The sequence below is a fragment of the Maniola hyperantus genome, chromosome 24 (assembly GCF_902806685.2).
Source record: "Maniola hyperantus chromosome 24, iAphHyp1.2, whole genome shotgun sequence".
NCBI lineage: Eukaryota > Metazoa > Arthropoda > Insecta > Lepidoptera > Nymphalidae > Maniola > Maniola hyperantus.
The window spans coordinates 4,818,298-4,834,924 of record NC_048559.1 but is presented as its reverse complement, the minus strand read 5'-3'; the positions used below and the strand labels follow the sequence as shown (position 1 = coordinate 4,834,924).

At 39.7% G+C, this 16,627-nt stretch overlaps 1 protein-coding gene and 3 non-coding genes across 6 annotated transcripts in view; 2 read left to right on the top strand and 2 right to left on the bottom strand.

Moving 5' to 3' along the window:
- The window catches only part of Gyc88E (Guanylyl cyclase at 88E), a 46,061-nt gene that overhangs the window by 10,571 nt on the left and 18,863 nt on the right, over window positions 1-16,627 (bottom strand). For all 3 annotated transcript variants that reach the window (XM_069506842.1, XM_034981482.2, XM_069506843.1), the window contains exons 2-6: window positions 6,119-6,294; window positions 3,165-3,325; window positions 2,500-2,620; window positions 484-689; window positions 276-399 (exon numbers count right to left, since the gene is read on the bottom strand). In XM_069506842.1, the coding sequence (XP_069362943.1) occupies window positions 276-399; window positions 484-689; window positions 2,500-2,620; window positions 3,165-3,325; window positions 6,119-6,286 (780 nt within the window). In that variant the 5' untranslated portion in view covers window positions 6,287-6,294. The remainder of the gene's footprint in view (window positions 1-275; window positions 400-483; window positions 690-2,499; window positions 2,621-3,164; window positions 3,326-6,118; window positions 6,295-16,627) is intronic.
- TRNAA-AGC (transfer RNA alanine (anticodon AGC)) lies at window positions 1,500-1,572 on the top strand. The gene has a single exon. It is a non-coding gene; the product is annotated as a tRNA-Ala (tRNA).
- On the top strand, window positions 4,352-4,423 carry TRNAA-CGC (transfer RNA alanine (anticodon CGC)). The gene has a single exon. It is a non-coding gene; the product is annotated as a tRNA-Ala (tRNA).
- Window positions 4,666-4,739, bottom strand: TRNAI-AAU (transfer RNA isoleucine (anticodon AAU)). Its single transcript has one exon. It is a non-coding gene; the product is annotated as a tRNA-Ile (tRNA).

Here is a 16,627-nt window from a genome sequence, read left to right as displayed (position 1 = left end):
TCCACGCACACGAAGTCACGGGCATCAGCAAGTAAACAATATTAATAAAAAAATGCAAAAAAATGTACAACATTGCAATATAGTACTTTATCATGCTAAATTCCTATTTTATCTCCTAAACGCTTAAACCAACTTGGACCTAGAAAGCTGAAGTTTTTCAAAGAGGTTCTCTTACTGAGAAGTTACTCTTCCCCATCGGTGCGGATCGGTCCGCGTCCGTCCGCAATATCACGCGCCGTGGGAAGCCGGTATTATGGTTTAAAAGTCTATCTTACAGTTTGAAATTTGAAGGCGATGAGCGGCCGAACCAGATCGAACCAGTTTGTAATTTTCTTCCCAACCAAATCCGGCAGAATCACCATCAAAGAATTACCGATGCTACGGACGACCATGTCCGATCTGAAATTACAAAAATCGGTCAAGTCGACCTTTCGGTTTTCAGTCTACTCCTTTACCAGTTCTATTGAGGCTATTGATACTTACCCGAATACAATACAAAAGGGGAATATCTCGAACAATACGGAAGCGCTGATAGGCAGATGTTTTTCCTCCCTCGTCATCGCCAACGAAGCCAGCGTGAAGGCTCGGTTGTCGAAGGTCAACTGGAAGGTCACGTGTACCGTGTCGAAGAGAAGTTCCTCTCGAAGTAACTCTATTCGCATCTCCTTGTGGTAAAAATGGCGGGCTACCTGCAATAATTCATTATTTTAACTTTTGTATTGAGTAGGGTACCCTATTTAAACAATTATAAATGCGTTTCATTATTATTAACGCCGCTTAGAAAAGCAGGTAGGTATTCTAAATAATTTAACAAATATTTTTTATTGGGATTTGCTCCCAAAACGTTTCTACGTGGATGAAGTCGCGGGCATTATCTAGTAATTATTACCCGTCCCGTCCCGTTAAGTTCTCAGCCGTTCCGAAGATTAGACCGTTTAAACAGACAGACACTTCAATTTTATTTATTAGTATAGATATAGTATTTATTATGTAAAAATGTTTTTTCAGTAATTTAATTTGATTTGACATAAGGGCCATCTAGTGCATAGCTATGGAACTACGACAAACATTAAACATTAAGTAGTGCCATCTATTGGGATATTAAAGAAATACGTAACTTCCCTTCTGTGCACATTAGTTCTAGCTGGTTCTAGTCTAGACAGTAGACACTAGGCACCAAGGTCCAAGCTATGTACAGTAGCCGGCAAGAAATAATTTACATCGACCTTTAGAATTAGATTTCGGCTTTGTAGAGCATTGCCTCTGTCGCTCATATTATATGTGACGTTTTGTCGGTCGCAACGACAGAGACAACGCTCTACGAAACCGTTATCTCTCTAAGGGTCGATGTACAACATTTGTGGCCGAGTACTGTACTAGACAGGTCGAGATGAAAATGCCCAATAGAAAAATTTTGAGTTTTTGACTTATTTCGGCTTGTATTTAGCACTTAAACAGCAAAATGGATTCTATACGATAATTTTGACACTGATAACAACGGGGGCGTAGCTCAGATGGTAGAGCGCTCGCTTAGCATGCGAGAGGTACCGGGATCGATACCCGGCGCCTCCAAAGATTTTTTATTTTATTTTTTTACTACCGTAACTTATTTATCGTATCATTTTACATACCTAATGTAACTAGTCTGGAATTTCCTACTTAGGCACAAAGTTCTGAACCTAGTTTTGTCACGACAATTTATCACTGACAAAAGTTTGTTATTAATGACTCTAGTGATAGAAGTCGTAAACGATATTTTAATTCCATTATACCTACCTACTTATGTAACATCAAATACATTGTAATTTAAACTTTCCTACGCTGAAACCTAAATAAATTAGATATCCACCTACGAAAGTTGAGGCGAACAACGGAACAAATATGTACTTAATATAACTTTATATTGTACTAACACAGTCAAACAGAACTACATAACACGAGTAAATATTTATTGATTTTATTTGACAAAAGACTAGAATTAGAAAAGAAAGATTTTTTATTCAATCACATAATCTTGTATACAGGATGTAACCAGAACGCCGCGCTCGCAAAAACTTAGCGTTATTGTTATCCTACTACCTAAACACAATCCAATACCATTTGCTTAATTTTGTAGTTTTAGTGATTTAGTATTTTTCAACCCCGCAATGTATAGAGTGAAAAACTCAGGTCAATGCCCCGCCTACGACGTGGAATTAACTCCGAATGACTTACTTAAACAACATTCATTGGCTTCTAGCGTCATTCAGTCCGATATTTTGTTTGCAATATATCGTGAACTTTTACAAAATGTTGGATTTTTACGCGTTTTTCTTGGTGTTACATCAGTAGGTAATCATCAGTAGTATCACGGATCACCTGTCTTCGTTTTTGCTAGCGTTCTGGTTACACCCTGTATAGTACCTACCTACTTTCAAACTATGTATCAAGTACAACTGCAGGTAGGTAGGTTAGGTAGGCCTACTCTGTAAAGTTCAAAGAAAATAGTAAAGTAATAACCTCTCTTATTTGCCCCATAGCGTAATATACGAATCCTCGTCTCTTCGATCTGTAATGCAGCGTCAACCCTTGTCGCGTTTCATTCTCACAGATGAAACTCGGAGCTCTCATTCTTGGATAACTGGAAAAAATAAAAAAATCGGTCAAGTGCGAGTTGGACTCGCTGACGTTTCCGTACTACCATCGTACGGAAGGGTTCCTTATCATCGTACAAGACTAGGTTTTTGCATTTTCATGAAGATGAGTGGCTCAAGTTACTATACTTCGCGACTTAGTCCGCGTGCACTACACAAATTTCAAACCCCTATTTCACCCCCTTAGGAGTTGAATTTTCAAAAATCCTTTCTTAGCGGATGCCTACGTCATAATAGCTATCTGCATGTCAAATTTCAGCCCGATCCGTCCAGTAGATGGAGCTGTGCGTTGGTAGATTAGTCAGTCACATTTTCCTTTTATAATATATAGATTTGGTACATAGGTAGCTTGCGGCCCGGAAATTGATATAGGCATTTTTTAATCCCGGTACATCAAAGAGTTCCCACGGGAATTTTAAAAGCCGAAATCCAAACATACGAATTCACAGGCATCATCTAGTAAGTATTATTATAAAAACAAAATACTCAGCGTCACAAAGAATCGCAGACGACATAGCAGGCGGCCGTTACCTGAATTTTAGATACTCGTGCAAGTTGTCCAAGCCGTTCAGGAAATCTCTCATATGCCGACCCAAAACTGATAAAACTCTGTCGTAGCCGTACTGGGAGACGAAGCCGACGAAGTAGACACCCATTTGGTCCATGAACTCCCTCTCTGTTATACCTAATACCTGAAAATAAAAAGTTAAAGTGTTATAGAATTAAACTACTTATTTAAACTACTTACCTGTAAAGCTTCTGAGTAATCTACATTATTGCTTTATGAAGCTGCATAATGCAAAAATCCATACTAATATTATAAATGCGAAAGTGTGTCTGTCTGCTAGCTTTTCACGGCCCAACAGTTCAACCGATTTTGATGAAATTTGGTACAGAGTTAGCTTAAATCCCAGGGAAGGACATAGGCTACTTTTTAGGGTTCCGTACCTCGAAAGGAAAAAGAGAAACCTTTACGTATAGGATCACTTTGTTGTCTGTCTGTCTGTCAATAAACCTATAGCCGCTAAAATAAGATTGTAGTACGGAACCCTCAGTGCGCTAGTTTGACTCGCACTTGGCCGGTTTCTATTCCGGAAAATTAATGAGTTCCCACGGGATTTTCTTAAATCCACGCGAAGGAAGTCGCGGGCATCATCTCGTATAGAATATAATCGCTGTTAAGCTGTGAAAATTAATAGGATACTGGACACGCGTCTATAGTACGCGACAGGTCGAGATGGCAATCGGGGTATGAGACGGGGGGAGAGCCCGTACACCCGCACGTCACCCGCGCTATCCCGCACCGGGTTAGCGCGGGGGCTGTGCGAGTGTGTGGGGCCCCCGTCTCATAATCCAATTGCTATCTCGACCTGTCGCATACTATAGCTATCGACTAATTTTCAGGGACAGGGATTTTGACAGGGGTTAAAATTTATGTCTTGGCCGCCCAGCGCGATTTAGGTCGTAAAAATGTAAAATGTTCGAGGCGCCTACAAAAATATAAGTGCAATTGCTATCATACAATTGTTTTTGCATGCATGGAAGTATGGGCAGAGTGAACTGTATATCAGCAAAAAGTTTACACCCATTTTGGGCATCATGGTCGCACTCGGGAGTATTTTTGATCTTTGACTTTGCCCTTAGTAAATAAAAATTTTATGACGTCATATTTACACACTATTTGCAATCTGATCCATAATTTCGTCATTATTGTAACCGGGGATGTAACTCAGTGGTAGAGTGTCTGCTTCGCATGCTGAAAGTCCTGGGTTCAAATCCCAGCATCTCCAAAGCTTATTTTTACTTTTTGTTTTTTTTATTATTTAAAAAAAATACGAAATAAATTATTAATTCTTATGTAACTCTAGAAAGTTATTGTATCCAAAAAAGAAACTTAGTCCTTAATTTTTAAAATTGGAACTTTATTTTCTTGAGTTGTAATACCGATACATTCGTGTAAGTTATTTAGCTATAATAAATTAAAATAAATAATAAAAGATTCTAAATATTTAAAATACAAAAAAATATAATATGGCCCATGAGGGGATCGAACCCGCGACCTTCGCGTTATTAGCACGACGCTCTAACCAACTGAGCTAATGGGCCGATGTACAAGTTGTTGAAATACTGTATTAATAATATCTTGTCAGTAATAACACTGCTATCGTTCACTATAATGGAACTACTTATTATAAGTACGCTGGAAGAGGTGTGCCATACAAAATGACAGTAATTTTTTATGCCGATTCGAAGCGGTTGATTTCATGATCTGCATTCATCTACTCCTACAAATAGTCAGCGACCGACAAGTCGAGATAGCTATCGGGGGAGGGAACGCCCCGCACATCAGCGCTGGTGTGCGGGGCGTCCCCCGGTCTCCTACCCCGATTGCCATCTCAACCTGTCGCGTACATACTTATAATATACCTACTCCAATTAGATCAATCGCTGGAATTAGTGCGCTATTAATAAAGCGACGCGGTTAAACTTTGGAGTGTTGACGTTTTTATAATATTTATGTTTCGCAAATAAATACGATGCTTTGATGCGACGTTGGTTTAAATTTTTTTATGTCTATGTCGAATACGTGTACTGTATGGGGTGTGAGGTCTTATTAAAAGCTAAAGGATCGGCGATCCGAATGAATCTATTGGTGTCTGTACCTAAAAAGTAGACCCAGCCCTCCAATTGTGTAAGAAAAACGTAGATATTCATCGTTATCGTAATCGTCAACAAATTCTGCCCTTTGATTGGCTGTGAAAAAATGTAAACAGCGAATCAACCAATTAAAGGGCAGACTTTTTTGACGATTACGATTCTTACACAATCGGAGGGTGGTTCTGAAATCCGAATCTCAGAAAGGTTGAGAATCAATTTGATAAGGAAGGTGGACGTGGACTACCGTGTTTGGTTTTGTAGTGCACTATCGCGGTAGGTATTTGTCAAGCAGTGGATCATCATCATCTTCATTATCCACTTATAAACGTCCACGGCTGGACCTAGGTCTGTTGTAAGGTCTTCCACACGCCAATGTCTTACGCCGCCTGAATCCAGAAGCCCCCAGCGACTCGTTTGATGTCGTCTGTCCACCTAGTGAGGGTCTTCCAACGCTGCGCTTTTACGGTGCGAGGTCGCCACTCTAGCACCTCGGGAGCTGGGACCCCAACAGTGGATGGTTGCACGCAATAGCGTATTTGAAAGTGAAAGTTGAAAGTGTCTTAATTTAATCCCAAAGTGATAATAAACTACCAAAAGATTTACAAAAAAAATATTCAATCGTTATCGATTATCGTTTGCACTTATGTGCAATAATAAAAATGCATTTCAAAATCAAATTTCAATTTCAAATTTCGCCGCGAAAACGCTACCCGCCATCTTTTTAGGTTCACGAGCTGTCATGACGTGACACGGACAATCCCGTACAATAGTGGCATATTGTCGTGTATTATGTATGTTCCAGGCTTTACTATGAGTCTCTTACTTGCCTCTTGTGCCTTCTTCGCCAGCCGTGTGATGAGATTCTCTGGGTATACTTGGTGTACGGAGAAGGAAGGCTGTTCGACGCCCGCCTGCCTTCTTATGTCCTCCCATCTTTCTTCTCCGTAGGTCTGTCGGATGTACTCGGCCATGTTCTCAAGAAGGAGCCCGTACATTGTGGTATCTGGAAGATAAATCATCATTACGCATATAGACTGTTACTACTATGCGAAAGCGGTGCACATCAAGTCCGGTCCAGCTCCAATGGCCTCCTGAAGGTATTTTCCGACAGGATCGACTAACCAGTATTTGAATCACTGTTGTATGATTCACGTGCTGGCAAATCGATCCTGTCCTTATTTAATTAGTTATAGATATATTACTAACAAATAGGTTTAAGTTTCATGTAATTTCTAACACCAATATGATCCTTTTTTTGGTCGAAATAAAAACATTTTATTTATTTATTTTTATTTTATTACATCAACACATCGCCGGCCTACTTCTGAGCACGGGTCTCCTCTCAGAAAGAGCAGGGTTTAGGCCATAGTCCGCCACGCTGACCAGTGCAGACTGGCAGACTCACACAACTTTGAGACCATTACGGAGAACTCTCAGGCATACAGGTTTCTTCACGATGTTTTCCTTCAAGTAAATGTAAGAGGCCCCAAGTGATTTAAAAAAAATCTAATTTTACGCCTATAATGAAGTTGCAGGCATCATCTATTTTGATACAGAGATAGCTCGCACCCGTAGGTATACGGTTATTGCCGAAAAATTGAAGAGTTCCCTAGGGATTTTTCAAAACGGATCCACGCGGGCAGAAAGTAGCGAGCATCATATCCAAGTAGATAATATTATCATGAGGTAAAACATTATGTACCTAAGTGCATTTATGAAAATCACTACCCATACCTATTATAAATGCGAAAGTGTGTTTGTTTATTGATTTGTTGGTTTGTCCTTCAATCACACCACAACGGAGCACCCGGAAAACCAAAGAGTTCCCACAGGATTTACAAACTTAAATCCACGCGGACGATGTCGCGGGCATATCCATACTAATACTAATATTATAAATGCAACAGTGTGTCTGTCCGTCTGTCTGTTTGTCTGTCTGCCTGTTTGTCTGCTAGCCTTTCACGGTCCATCCGTTCAACCGATTTTGACGAAATTTACACACACAGCGATAGTTTGCATCACGGGGAAGGACATATTACCCTACCTACTTAAAAAGGTAAAAAATACCCTCGCTGTTTGGAACCAAGCCTTTAAAACTCGAACGTCCCTATTTCCATCGAGTTGGGTTGCGCTTAAGATTTATTATTTAATCTGACCCCAGTATCTATCAATTACATGTAATGGACTTACTTTGTGACCCGAACGGTCGTTAATTTAACTCGACAATGGAACAGGGAACAACCAAAATAGGCCAAAATATTGTGGTAAGGGTCCTTATCCGTCTTTTATGGAGTAGGGACTAGCTTATGCCTGCGACTTTATCCGCGTGGACTATACAAATTTCAAACCCTTATTTACCCACTTCAGGGGTTGAATTTTCAAAAGTCTTTTCTTAACGGATGTCTACGTCATAATAACTGTCTGCATGCTAAACAGCCCGATCCCTCCGGTAGTTGATGTGCGTCAGTTAATCAGTCAGTCAGTCAATTTTTCCTTTTATATATTTAAGATATGTATTTTGGAGAGTGTGCTCAAGAACTTCTTCCCCATTGTTTTTCTACTAAATGAAAAACCAAAAATACAAAAATAATTCACCTAAAGAATTTTTCAATAGTAGGTATGTAAAATTCATAAATGACATACGAGTGGGTTCAAGAGTCAAGACTTACGAAGTCCCTCGGAAAATTATTGTCTTGGGCAATGACTTAGGTATAATGAATAGTCTTGGCGCCATGCTGTCTGCAGAGGCCCTCATATAATAACTTTTCAAGAGCAATGTGACTTTGATGACTGACAAAAATCGTGATCTCATAATTTAGCAGATTTGCGTAACGGGTGTCACGTTTTTATGGTTCTGGAGTAGGCCTGCAGTTATCTACCAAAGCCACCGTGATCCAAACTTCATAGTCGCTGACAGAGAAACTTAGGGACAGAGAAACTTTCAGCTTTTTATAAAAACCAGCCAAGTGCGAGTCAGGCTCGCGCAATGAGCGTTCCGTACTACAGTCATATTTTTTCGACATTTTGCACGATAATTCAAAAACTATGATGCACAAAAATAAATAAAAATCTGTTTTAGAATGCACAGGTGAAGACCTTTCATCTTGATATACATATGTAGTTATCTTACTTCGAAAATTGAAAATACTAATTTTTAGTTCATGACCACAATTTTTTTTGTGTGATGTCACCACAAATTCACGGTTTTCAGATTTTCCCCCTAATGTCTACTATAAGACCTACCTAGTACCTGCCAAATTTCATGATTCTAGGTCAACGGGAAGTACCCTGTAGGTTTCTTGACAGACAGACAACAAAGTGATCCTATAAGGGTTCCGTTTTTCCTTTTGATGTACGGAACCCTGAAAATTACGAAGATAGGTCTTACAGGCTCTTTCTCTGTAGTATAAATATGACGCACCACAAGTAAATATCGACAGGATTGTTGCATAATAGGGCATTTCTAAGCAGGAGACTTTTGTTCGTTTATTGGCTTAGCTTTATTGGCTTTCCTTTGTTCTATCGTAGATCGGGGATGTATCTACGTAATAGCACATCAATGGGCCTAAGTATTCGTGTACTGAACTACGGATAAATGTATATTTCATTCATTCTCTAACATTGTTATTTTAGGATAGATGTTTTTGATATTCATTCATTCATTCACAACAACAACCGATAGACGTCCACTGTGGACATAGGGACTTCCACACGCCACGGTTTTGCGCCGCCTGAATCCAGCGTCTCTCTGCAACTCTCCTGATATCATCCGCCCACCTAGGCCTTGCAACACTGCGCCTTCCGGCACGAGGTCGCCATTCCAGCATCTTGGGACCCCAACGTCTATCGGCTTTTCGAACTACATTATATTAAAGTAACATACATACATTACATTATATTTTCAACTTTTTAAGCTTACTACAAGTGGTACCTACTGTATCATATGAAAGGACTTTACCTGTACATTCTAAAACAGATGTTTATTTATTTTTATGCATTATAATTTTTGATTTATCGTGCAAAATGACGAAATAATACGACTGCAGTACGGAACCTTCGGTGTACGAAAGTGACTCGCACTTAGCCGGGTGATGATGCAGTCGAAGATAGAAGCGGAATAACTTGGAAGGCGTGTAGCAGTTTTATTAAACCCATATCCCTTATCTGTTTCTAGACAGCATCGTACATAGGTACCTAATAAATAATTTTACGACTTTTCATGAATGACACCTAAGAGTTGGCGCGCATACATCTTCTTTATTCGCATGATGTTTTACGTCACTAGTGCCGTAACAGGTCGCGGTAACGTGGGCAGAGTTGTTACTGCCACATTATAGAATCTTGTAGGCCTCATCACGTGTGACAGCTACATTATATGTATTATATACCTACTCCTAAGATTAAATGAATACATAATAATATGCCGTACATATTCTATGGATTAACTAACTATGGGTCTCATAAGAAAGCTCAGAGTCACTCAGCGGGCGATGGAGAGAGCTATGCTTGGAGTTTCTTTACGTGATTAAATCAGAAATGACGAGATCCGTCGGAGAACTAGAGTAACCGACATAGCTCAACGGGATGCGAAGCTGAAGTGGCAATGGGCATACCACATAGTTCATAAAATCGATAGATGTTGGGGTCCCAAGGTGCTGGAATGGCGGCTTCGCACCGGAAGACGCAGTGTTAGAAGACCCCCCCGCTAGGTGGATGGACGACATCAGACGAGTCGCAAGGAGCCGCTGGATTCAGGCGCAAGACCGTGGCGTGTGGAAGTCCCTACAAGAGACCTATGTCCAGCGGTGGACGTCTATCGGTTGATGATGATGATGATGATGGTGATGATGATGATGACATATTCTACACTTAAGTAGTATACAAACGCTGCATCTTCCAGTGCGAGGTTGCTATTCCAGCACCTTCCGTTCAATATCACAATATTCTTATACTTTTCAGTTTTCGAGTTTTCACGTGAATCAGCTTTTCAGGCTGTCTAAAATAGTTCTGCAATCTGCATGTCAAAGCAAATGTAGTTTCCCTACCGTAAAAGAGATGTCGTTGATATAAGATTATCTCACGCTAATTTTATTAAATTGCTAACACAGGCTAATTCACGTGTTTGAGAATGGATTATTGGTTATTCTATTTTTACACGTAGCAAACAGGGAACTGAAGTCATATTTTTCAATACACAAAACTACAAGCAAAGACGAAATCGATAAACGCGGTCGATACAGACTCGACGTGACGAAAGAAACTATGACAGCGTAGTGTGCGGGGCATCCCCCCCTGCACGCTCACCTAATACCCCGATTGCCATCTCGACCTGTCGTGAACAATAGATACCTACCTACTCATAATAAGCTCAGTGTATATAAAGCGGGCGTCAGCCTCTGCCTAACGAGTTTCTCTCGTTTTTTCGATAATTCCCGCGACCTGCCTGCGCCTGCGGGGAGATTTATGAGCTGCTAAAAATACGATAAGTCACATGATACTCTGAAGATTTTTAGGGTTCCGTATCATACCAGAGGGGTGACAACGGGAGCCTCCGCATTCCATCCGTCCGTCTGCCTGTGAGTGGGATGCATCATGTGAACCGTAATACGTAGAGAACTAGAGAGTTCAAGAGTTAAAATTTGAACAAAATGTGTATTTCTATTTGCTGCTATACATCGATGTAAGAACTCCACGCCTTGCCTGAATTCAGCGGCTCCCTGAGACTCGTTTGATGTCGTCTGTCTACCTAGAGGGTCGGGGTGGGGGAAGGGGGGAGGGGGGCTTATAGTCATCATCATCATGATCAACTCATAGCTGGTTCACTGTAGAGCACGGGTCTCCTCTCAGTATGAGACGGGCTTGGCCATAGTCCACCACGCTGGGCAAGTATTGGCAGACTTCACACACCTTTGAGAACATCATGGAGTATCAGCCCTAGCTAGATCTAAAATTAGCCACACAATAGCTACATTGTGTATAAACTGGGCACGCCAAAAACGAGCGTGCCGCGAATGGTGATCGTAAAAATTAATAAGTATTGTCCGTTTCCGCGTCACTTGAATCGTCGTAGAATGTTATGGGATCATAACTATTATTATTGTTAAGACAATAATTGAGGAGCTGGCGAACGAAACGTTGTAACTAATGGAGTGGCCCCACCGCGAAAGTTCTCCAAACGGAAAATCTTCTAGCCAGTTGCCAATATAGTCACTACATTCGGGATTCGGCAAATGTTGTAGACTCTAAGATACGGCCGCTTGAATCTTCAGGAATCTGTTTTTTCTTACATGAATAATCATAATTGTAGAATAGATTTATTGTACTTAATATTTTCTATTAAAAGGTACGTCAATCAAGTGTATTAATTACAATATGTTTATTTAAAGGCGATTGAGGCAAAAATTTGCCAGGCAACCCTGCTGTAACCTATTCTTCTATCATGTATCATTAAAAAAAAGTTTTATTAAAAAAAAACAGATACCTGCACATTCAAGCCCCCGGATCTTAGACTAATTTCCTGATGTGGGCCAAATTGCCACCTCAAGACGATTGTTTTGCACAGTTTTGCAAATGTTTTGCAAATGTCAAATTACACGTTTGACGCCGGCACCAACAACAAATGTTTCATGTTCAGAGCCTCAATAGCTCAACCGGTAAAGGAGTGGACTGAAAACCGAAAGGTCGACGGTTCAAACCGCGCCCGTTGCACTATTGTCGTACCTACTCCTAGCACAAGCCTGACGCTTAGTTGGTAAGGAAAGGGGAAATATTAGTCATTTCTCAACATTAAAAAAAAATTTAGTTGAGTTTTAGGCTGTTTTGCTTGGAAATAAGTTCAGATCTGTATTCAGTAGGTCAAAAAAGAAGGCGCTGGGTTCAGGCGGTGCAATACCGTGGTTTTTGGAAATCCCTACAAGAGACCTACGAGTGCCTAATGAATGTCTAGCAGTAGACATTTATCGGTTGATACGATGAAGACGACCTAACCTTGACTGCGATATCTTTTAGTGGTAGATAAATCTATATATTATATAAAATTCAAAGTCCTGACTGACTGACTGACATAGATATCAACGCACAGCCTAAACCGCTGGTAAATAAATAAAGCCTTTATTGCTGAATTAACATAACAATAATTAATTCAAATCTCGTACTTCAGTTTCTTTGCGCTGATCGCAAAGAAACTTCTGTCGCATAGGCTTCCTCCAAGTTTTTCCATGTTTCTGTTTTTCTAGTTCTCTTGTCCATATAGTGACCCAGCCGTCGGCTTTATGTCGTCAACCCGATAATATTCCCCTTCCCCCTCCAATTAAGCGTAAAGCTTGTGTTAGGAGTAGGTACGACAATAATGCAACGGGTGGGGTTTAAATACGGCGACCTTTCTGTTTTCAGTCTTCTCCTTTAACCGTTGAGTTATCGAGGCTCTACTTCCTTTGTCTACCTCTTTCCCGCTTTGAGCCATACCTAACTTCCCATTCCGTCATAGCTTTGGTCCACTTCTTTGACTACATCTTCGAGTTTGGTTTAGTAGTAGATACCTACTGGTAAATATGACAAAATGTGACTCCCCAACTCATTCGTTCAATAAGCCATTAAGATTCATTCCGATTACATAACAATCGAAGACAAACATCAATTACATCGCATTAGAGAATAACTTATCCGGTGTCCCCGAATTATTTTTAGATTCAACCTCCAAACCCTGCTTATTATTCCGCAACACTTTCGCTATTGTCTCCAAAAGGAACACAACGTGATGCATTGTTTGATAGAAAAAACCATACAAATTTCTGGAACCCCCTCTATTGTTATGCGCAACAGAACTGTGAATTTGGTAATACTGTTAAAAAATGTATGACAGCCAAATGCCGTTATCATTTTAAACAGGTATTCTTTATATAGGTACCTACCTACTTTTTTACTTATTTAAAAGGCAAGTAATCGTGACTTGAGTTCAGGCAGTGGTGGATTTGCCCTAAGGCATAATATATAATATATAAGGCCCGGGCCTAGGGCGGCCAATCGTGGCAAAAAATCACTAATGATGACATGAAAAAACTCAAAGTATTTTAATATTCTAAAGGTTCGCACACATTATGGCGGGCTGCACTGCAACACATCGTATAAATAACAATAATTTTCCTTTAAACAAAAATTCCTGGCTACGGCATGGGTGCTGATAAAGGGGCGGCTGGTACTTACTACATGACCTGGGGCCTACGGCGGTCAAGAGTGCAAATCCGCCACTGAGTTCAGGTTTTTGTGGATAATAATTGGGGGTTTAAAGAAAAGTTATTTCTAAAGAGCAGTTATTTCCAAAAAGTAGTTTTTCAGTTTTTGCCTAAAAATGCAATAAGTTATACCAAGCTTAGCTTATAACCTAACCTACCAAGTTTAATATTGTTCTACGTAGCATTCATTTAACCAAATTAATGTAATACCTACATAACCTAATATGCATGGCTGTAGTAAGGATATAATAATTCTTATTATGCTATATCTGTGGTTTTGTTTTGTGGGTTTATTTGCCAGATTTCAGTAAAAATTCACTCTGTTCACTCTGGTAAAACCTAGCGATGGATGGTGGTCCGAATACATTCATACTAATAATATATTACATAGTATTAAGAGCGCCACCTCGCCAACAAACTGGCCCACCAGTTTGGCGAGACAGATATGTAGGAAACTCTGTAAAATTAATATGAATAAATAAATTTAAAAAAAAAATGCAAAAGTGTGTCTGTCTGTCTGCTAGCCTTTCATGGTCCATTAATTCAACCAATTTTGACGAAATTTGGTACAGAGATAGCCTGCATCCCGGGGCAGGACATATGCTACTTTTTATCAGCGGGTATCACCTAGTCTCTATATATAAAAATGAATCGCTGAATGTGTTGCTGATCGCAAATCTCGAGAACAGCTGAACCGATTTTGCTAATTCTTTTTTATAATATTCCTTGAAGTACGAGGATGGTTCTTACGGAGAGAAAAATTTAAAAAATTGGTTGAAAAAGAATCGACTGTAAGGCGGTACGAAGTTCGCCGGGGCAGCTTGTTAGAAATCATGTTATAAATATTAAAATTTGTAAAGAGTTAAATACTATGGCCATAATTAATAGAGCGCATTAAATATAATATGAAGGAAACATTTGATTGAATGCAAAATATTGCAACCTAAACCTTATGTGATTCATTCAATCAAATGTTGTTGACAATACACATCCCTAAATTGCATATCTATTTAAAGTAACTTACTTACTAAGCTTGCTAATCGTTAAAATTACTAAAATTATTTATCAAAGTAGTATTACATATATTTGTTTGTTAACATAATAATGACTTTAATTAAGATGCGTTGAAAACGAATCACGAAGGTAACTTGACGTCATTTGGATTAATGTCTGAGTTCATTCATGGTAAACGATATAAAAAGCCGTGTGGCCTAATAGGCGAGTAGTTCTGTAATGAAAATCGAGAAATAAACTTGTGAAATCGTCTTCGAGTTATTTTCCTTCGTGGGCACCTTACAAGCTAGTCCTCTAAAAAAGTCACACATAAAATGCAATTTTTTTGTAATGGCATACTGGCTACGCAGTTCATTTAGGCGGGAGTCTTGTTTTTTTCGCTCGACATAATATCTACAGTTCATATAAACCGGAAACCGGAATATATTGTTTATGGATATAGGCAGCCCCATTTCCCGTTTCCCCGTTTTAACTTGGGTAGGTACGTAGTACGTACTACCTACGAAAAAGATACTTCGATACGTTGGCCGTGTAAGAAAAACAAATACTTAGTCGAAAAGATACGGATATCCGTGATTAGAAAAAAATGCAAAGGAGCCCTTTTGTTTACGTATCTGAATTCTGAATATCCTATGAAGGGTACCTACCCACGAAAGGTCCTAAGTGGATAGGTTACAGATATGGACTTAACAAGTGCGCTGGAAAAGGTGTGCCATGCAAAATAACTGGTATTTTTTGTGCCGATTCGAAGCGCTCCACACGCGCTCGAGAAACGCTCGGGCGTTTCGGGAATTAAAATTGATACTTTGTTTCAATAGGTCCTCGCGTTGACAAGGTCACAGTTCACGACAGTTAGGGAACTTCTAACAAAACGTCGAGGCTTTGACGTCACTGGCAAGTGTCACATGTTAGTACATTTGACGCAGGTAGCCCTAATGAAGTCAATTTTTTCTATGATTTTACGTCAAAATAGCCTAACTATTGTCATATCGTCGCATTCATGGTCAAAGCGAAAGTTCCCTTACTCTAGTTCACTCTGGCAAGGTGTAGACATTTGTCTCATCACTTTACATTTAGTTTCAGTACATTCACATGACGCCCACTGCTGCGTGCTATCAGTAAGTACCAAAATGGCGATAATCTAGTTGCTTCAAAAACAGGTCGGCAATAGCAAGTCCAGCGTACTTGTAGTAGTAGAGGTCAGTGGGACAGGTAAATTGATCCTAATGATGTGTTTCGAAAAGAGGTTCTATTCCCATTATCTAAAAAAAATGTATTGTCTTGTGTATGCTATAAAGAAAATACGTCCTATTTCCATTATCTAACACGTGTCTAACCCAAGGTGTCTAATCATTGTCTAATACACATATAACATTTTCTATACCACCTAAGCGACAAGGCTCTCTTGGCACTTGAATGACATTGACAGGGGGCGCTGTTGGAGAACAAAGGCTTAGAATCTTGGATGAATGCTTAGAATATTCAAACAAGATCAAAGGGGACAATTGACGGTAACGTTAGTTCCGATTTTCACCACGCGCCAAGATAGCCTTGTCGCACTGTACCTACAGCCTACAGCACGGGTAATTGCAAATACAGATTAAAAATCTATTTAGCCACAGTTCTCGACGGCTGACGGAAAAATTCGTGCTCGTGTTATCAAATATCTACCTAGATTTGATTTGCAATAGGTGAATGGCTGACTTTCGCACCCCGGCGCCGAATATGTTTAAGCCGACCCTGTGCGAAAGTCTATTTTTGTCTCGCTCTTATTAAAAGATGTCCTTCCCCGGGATGCAAGCTATCGCTATACCAAATTTTGTCAAAATAGGTTGAACGAATGGCCCGTGAAAGGCTAGCAAACAGACAGACTTTCGCATTTATAATATTAGTATGGATTACTTTAAGTAAAACAAATATATTTACTCACGTGCTGAATTTGGATTCATTATTCGTATTATGCAAATCAATGGGGCTGAAGTGAAATAATTACTAACTAATACAGTCTGAAATGACGACATTTTGATTTGAGATGACGTACGCTCTTAGCATTTCTAAACATAATAGTGTAAGAGTCGGCTGTAAGATTCC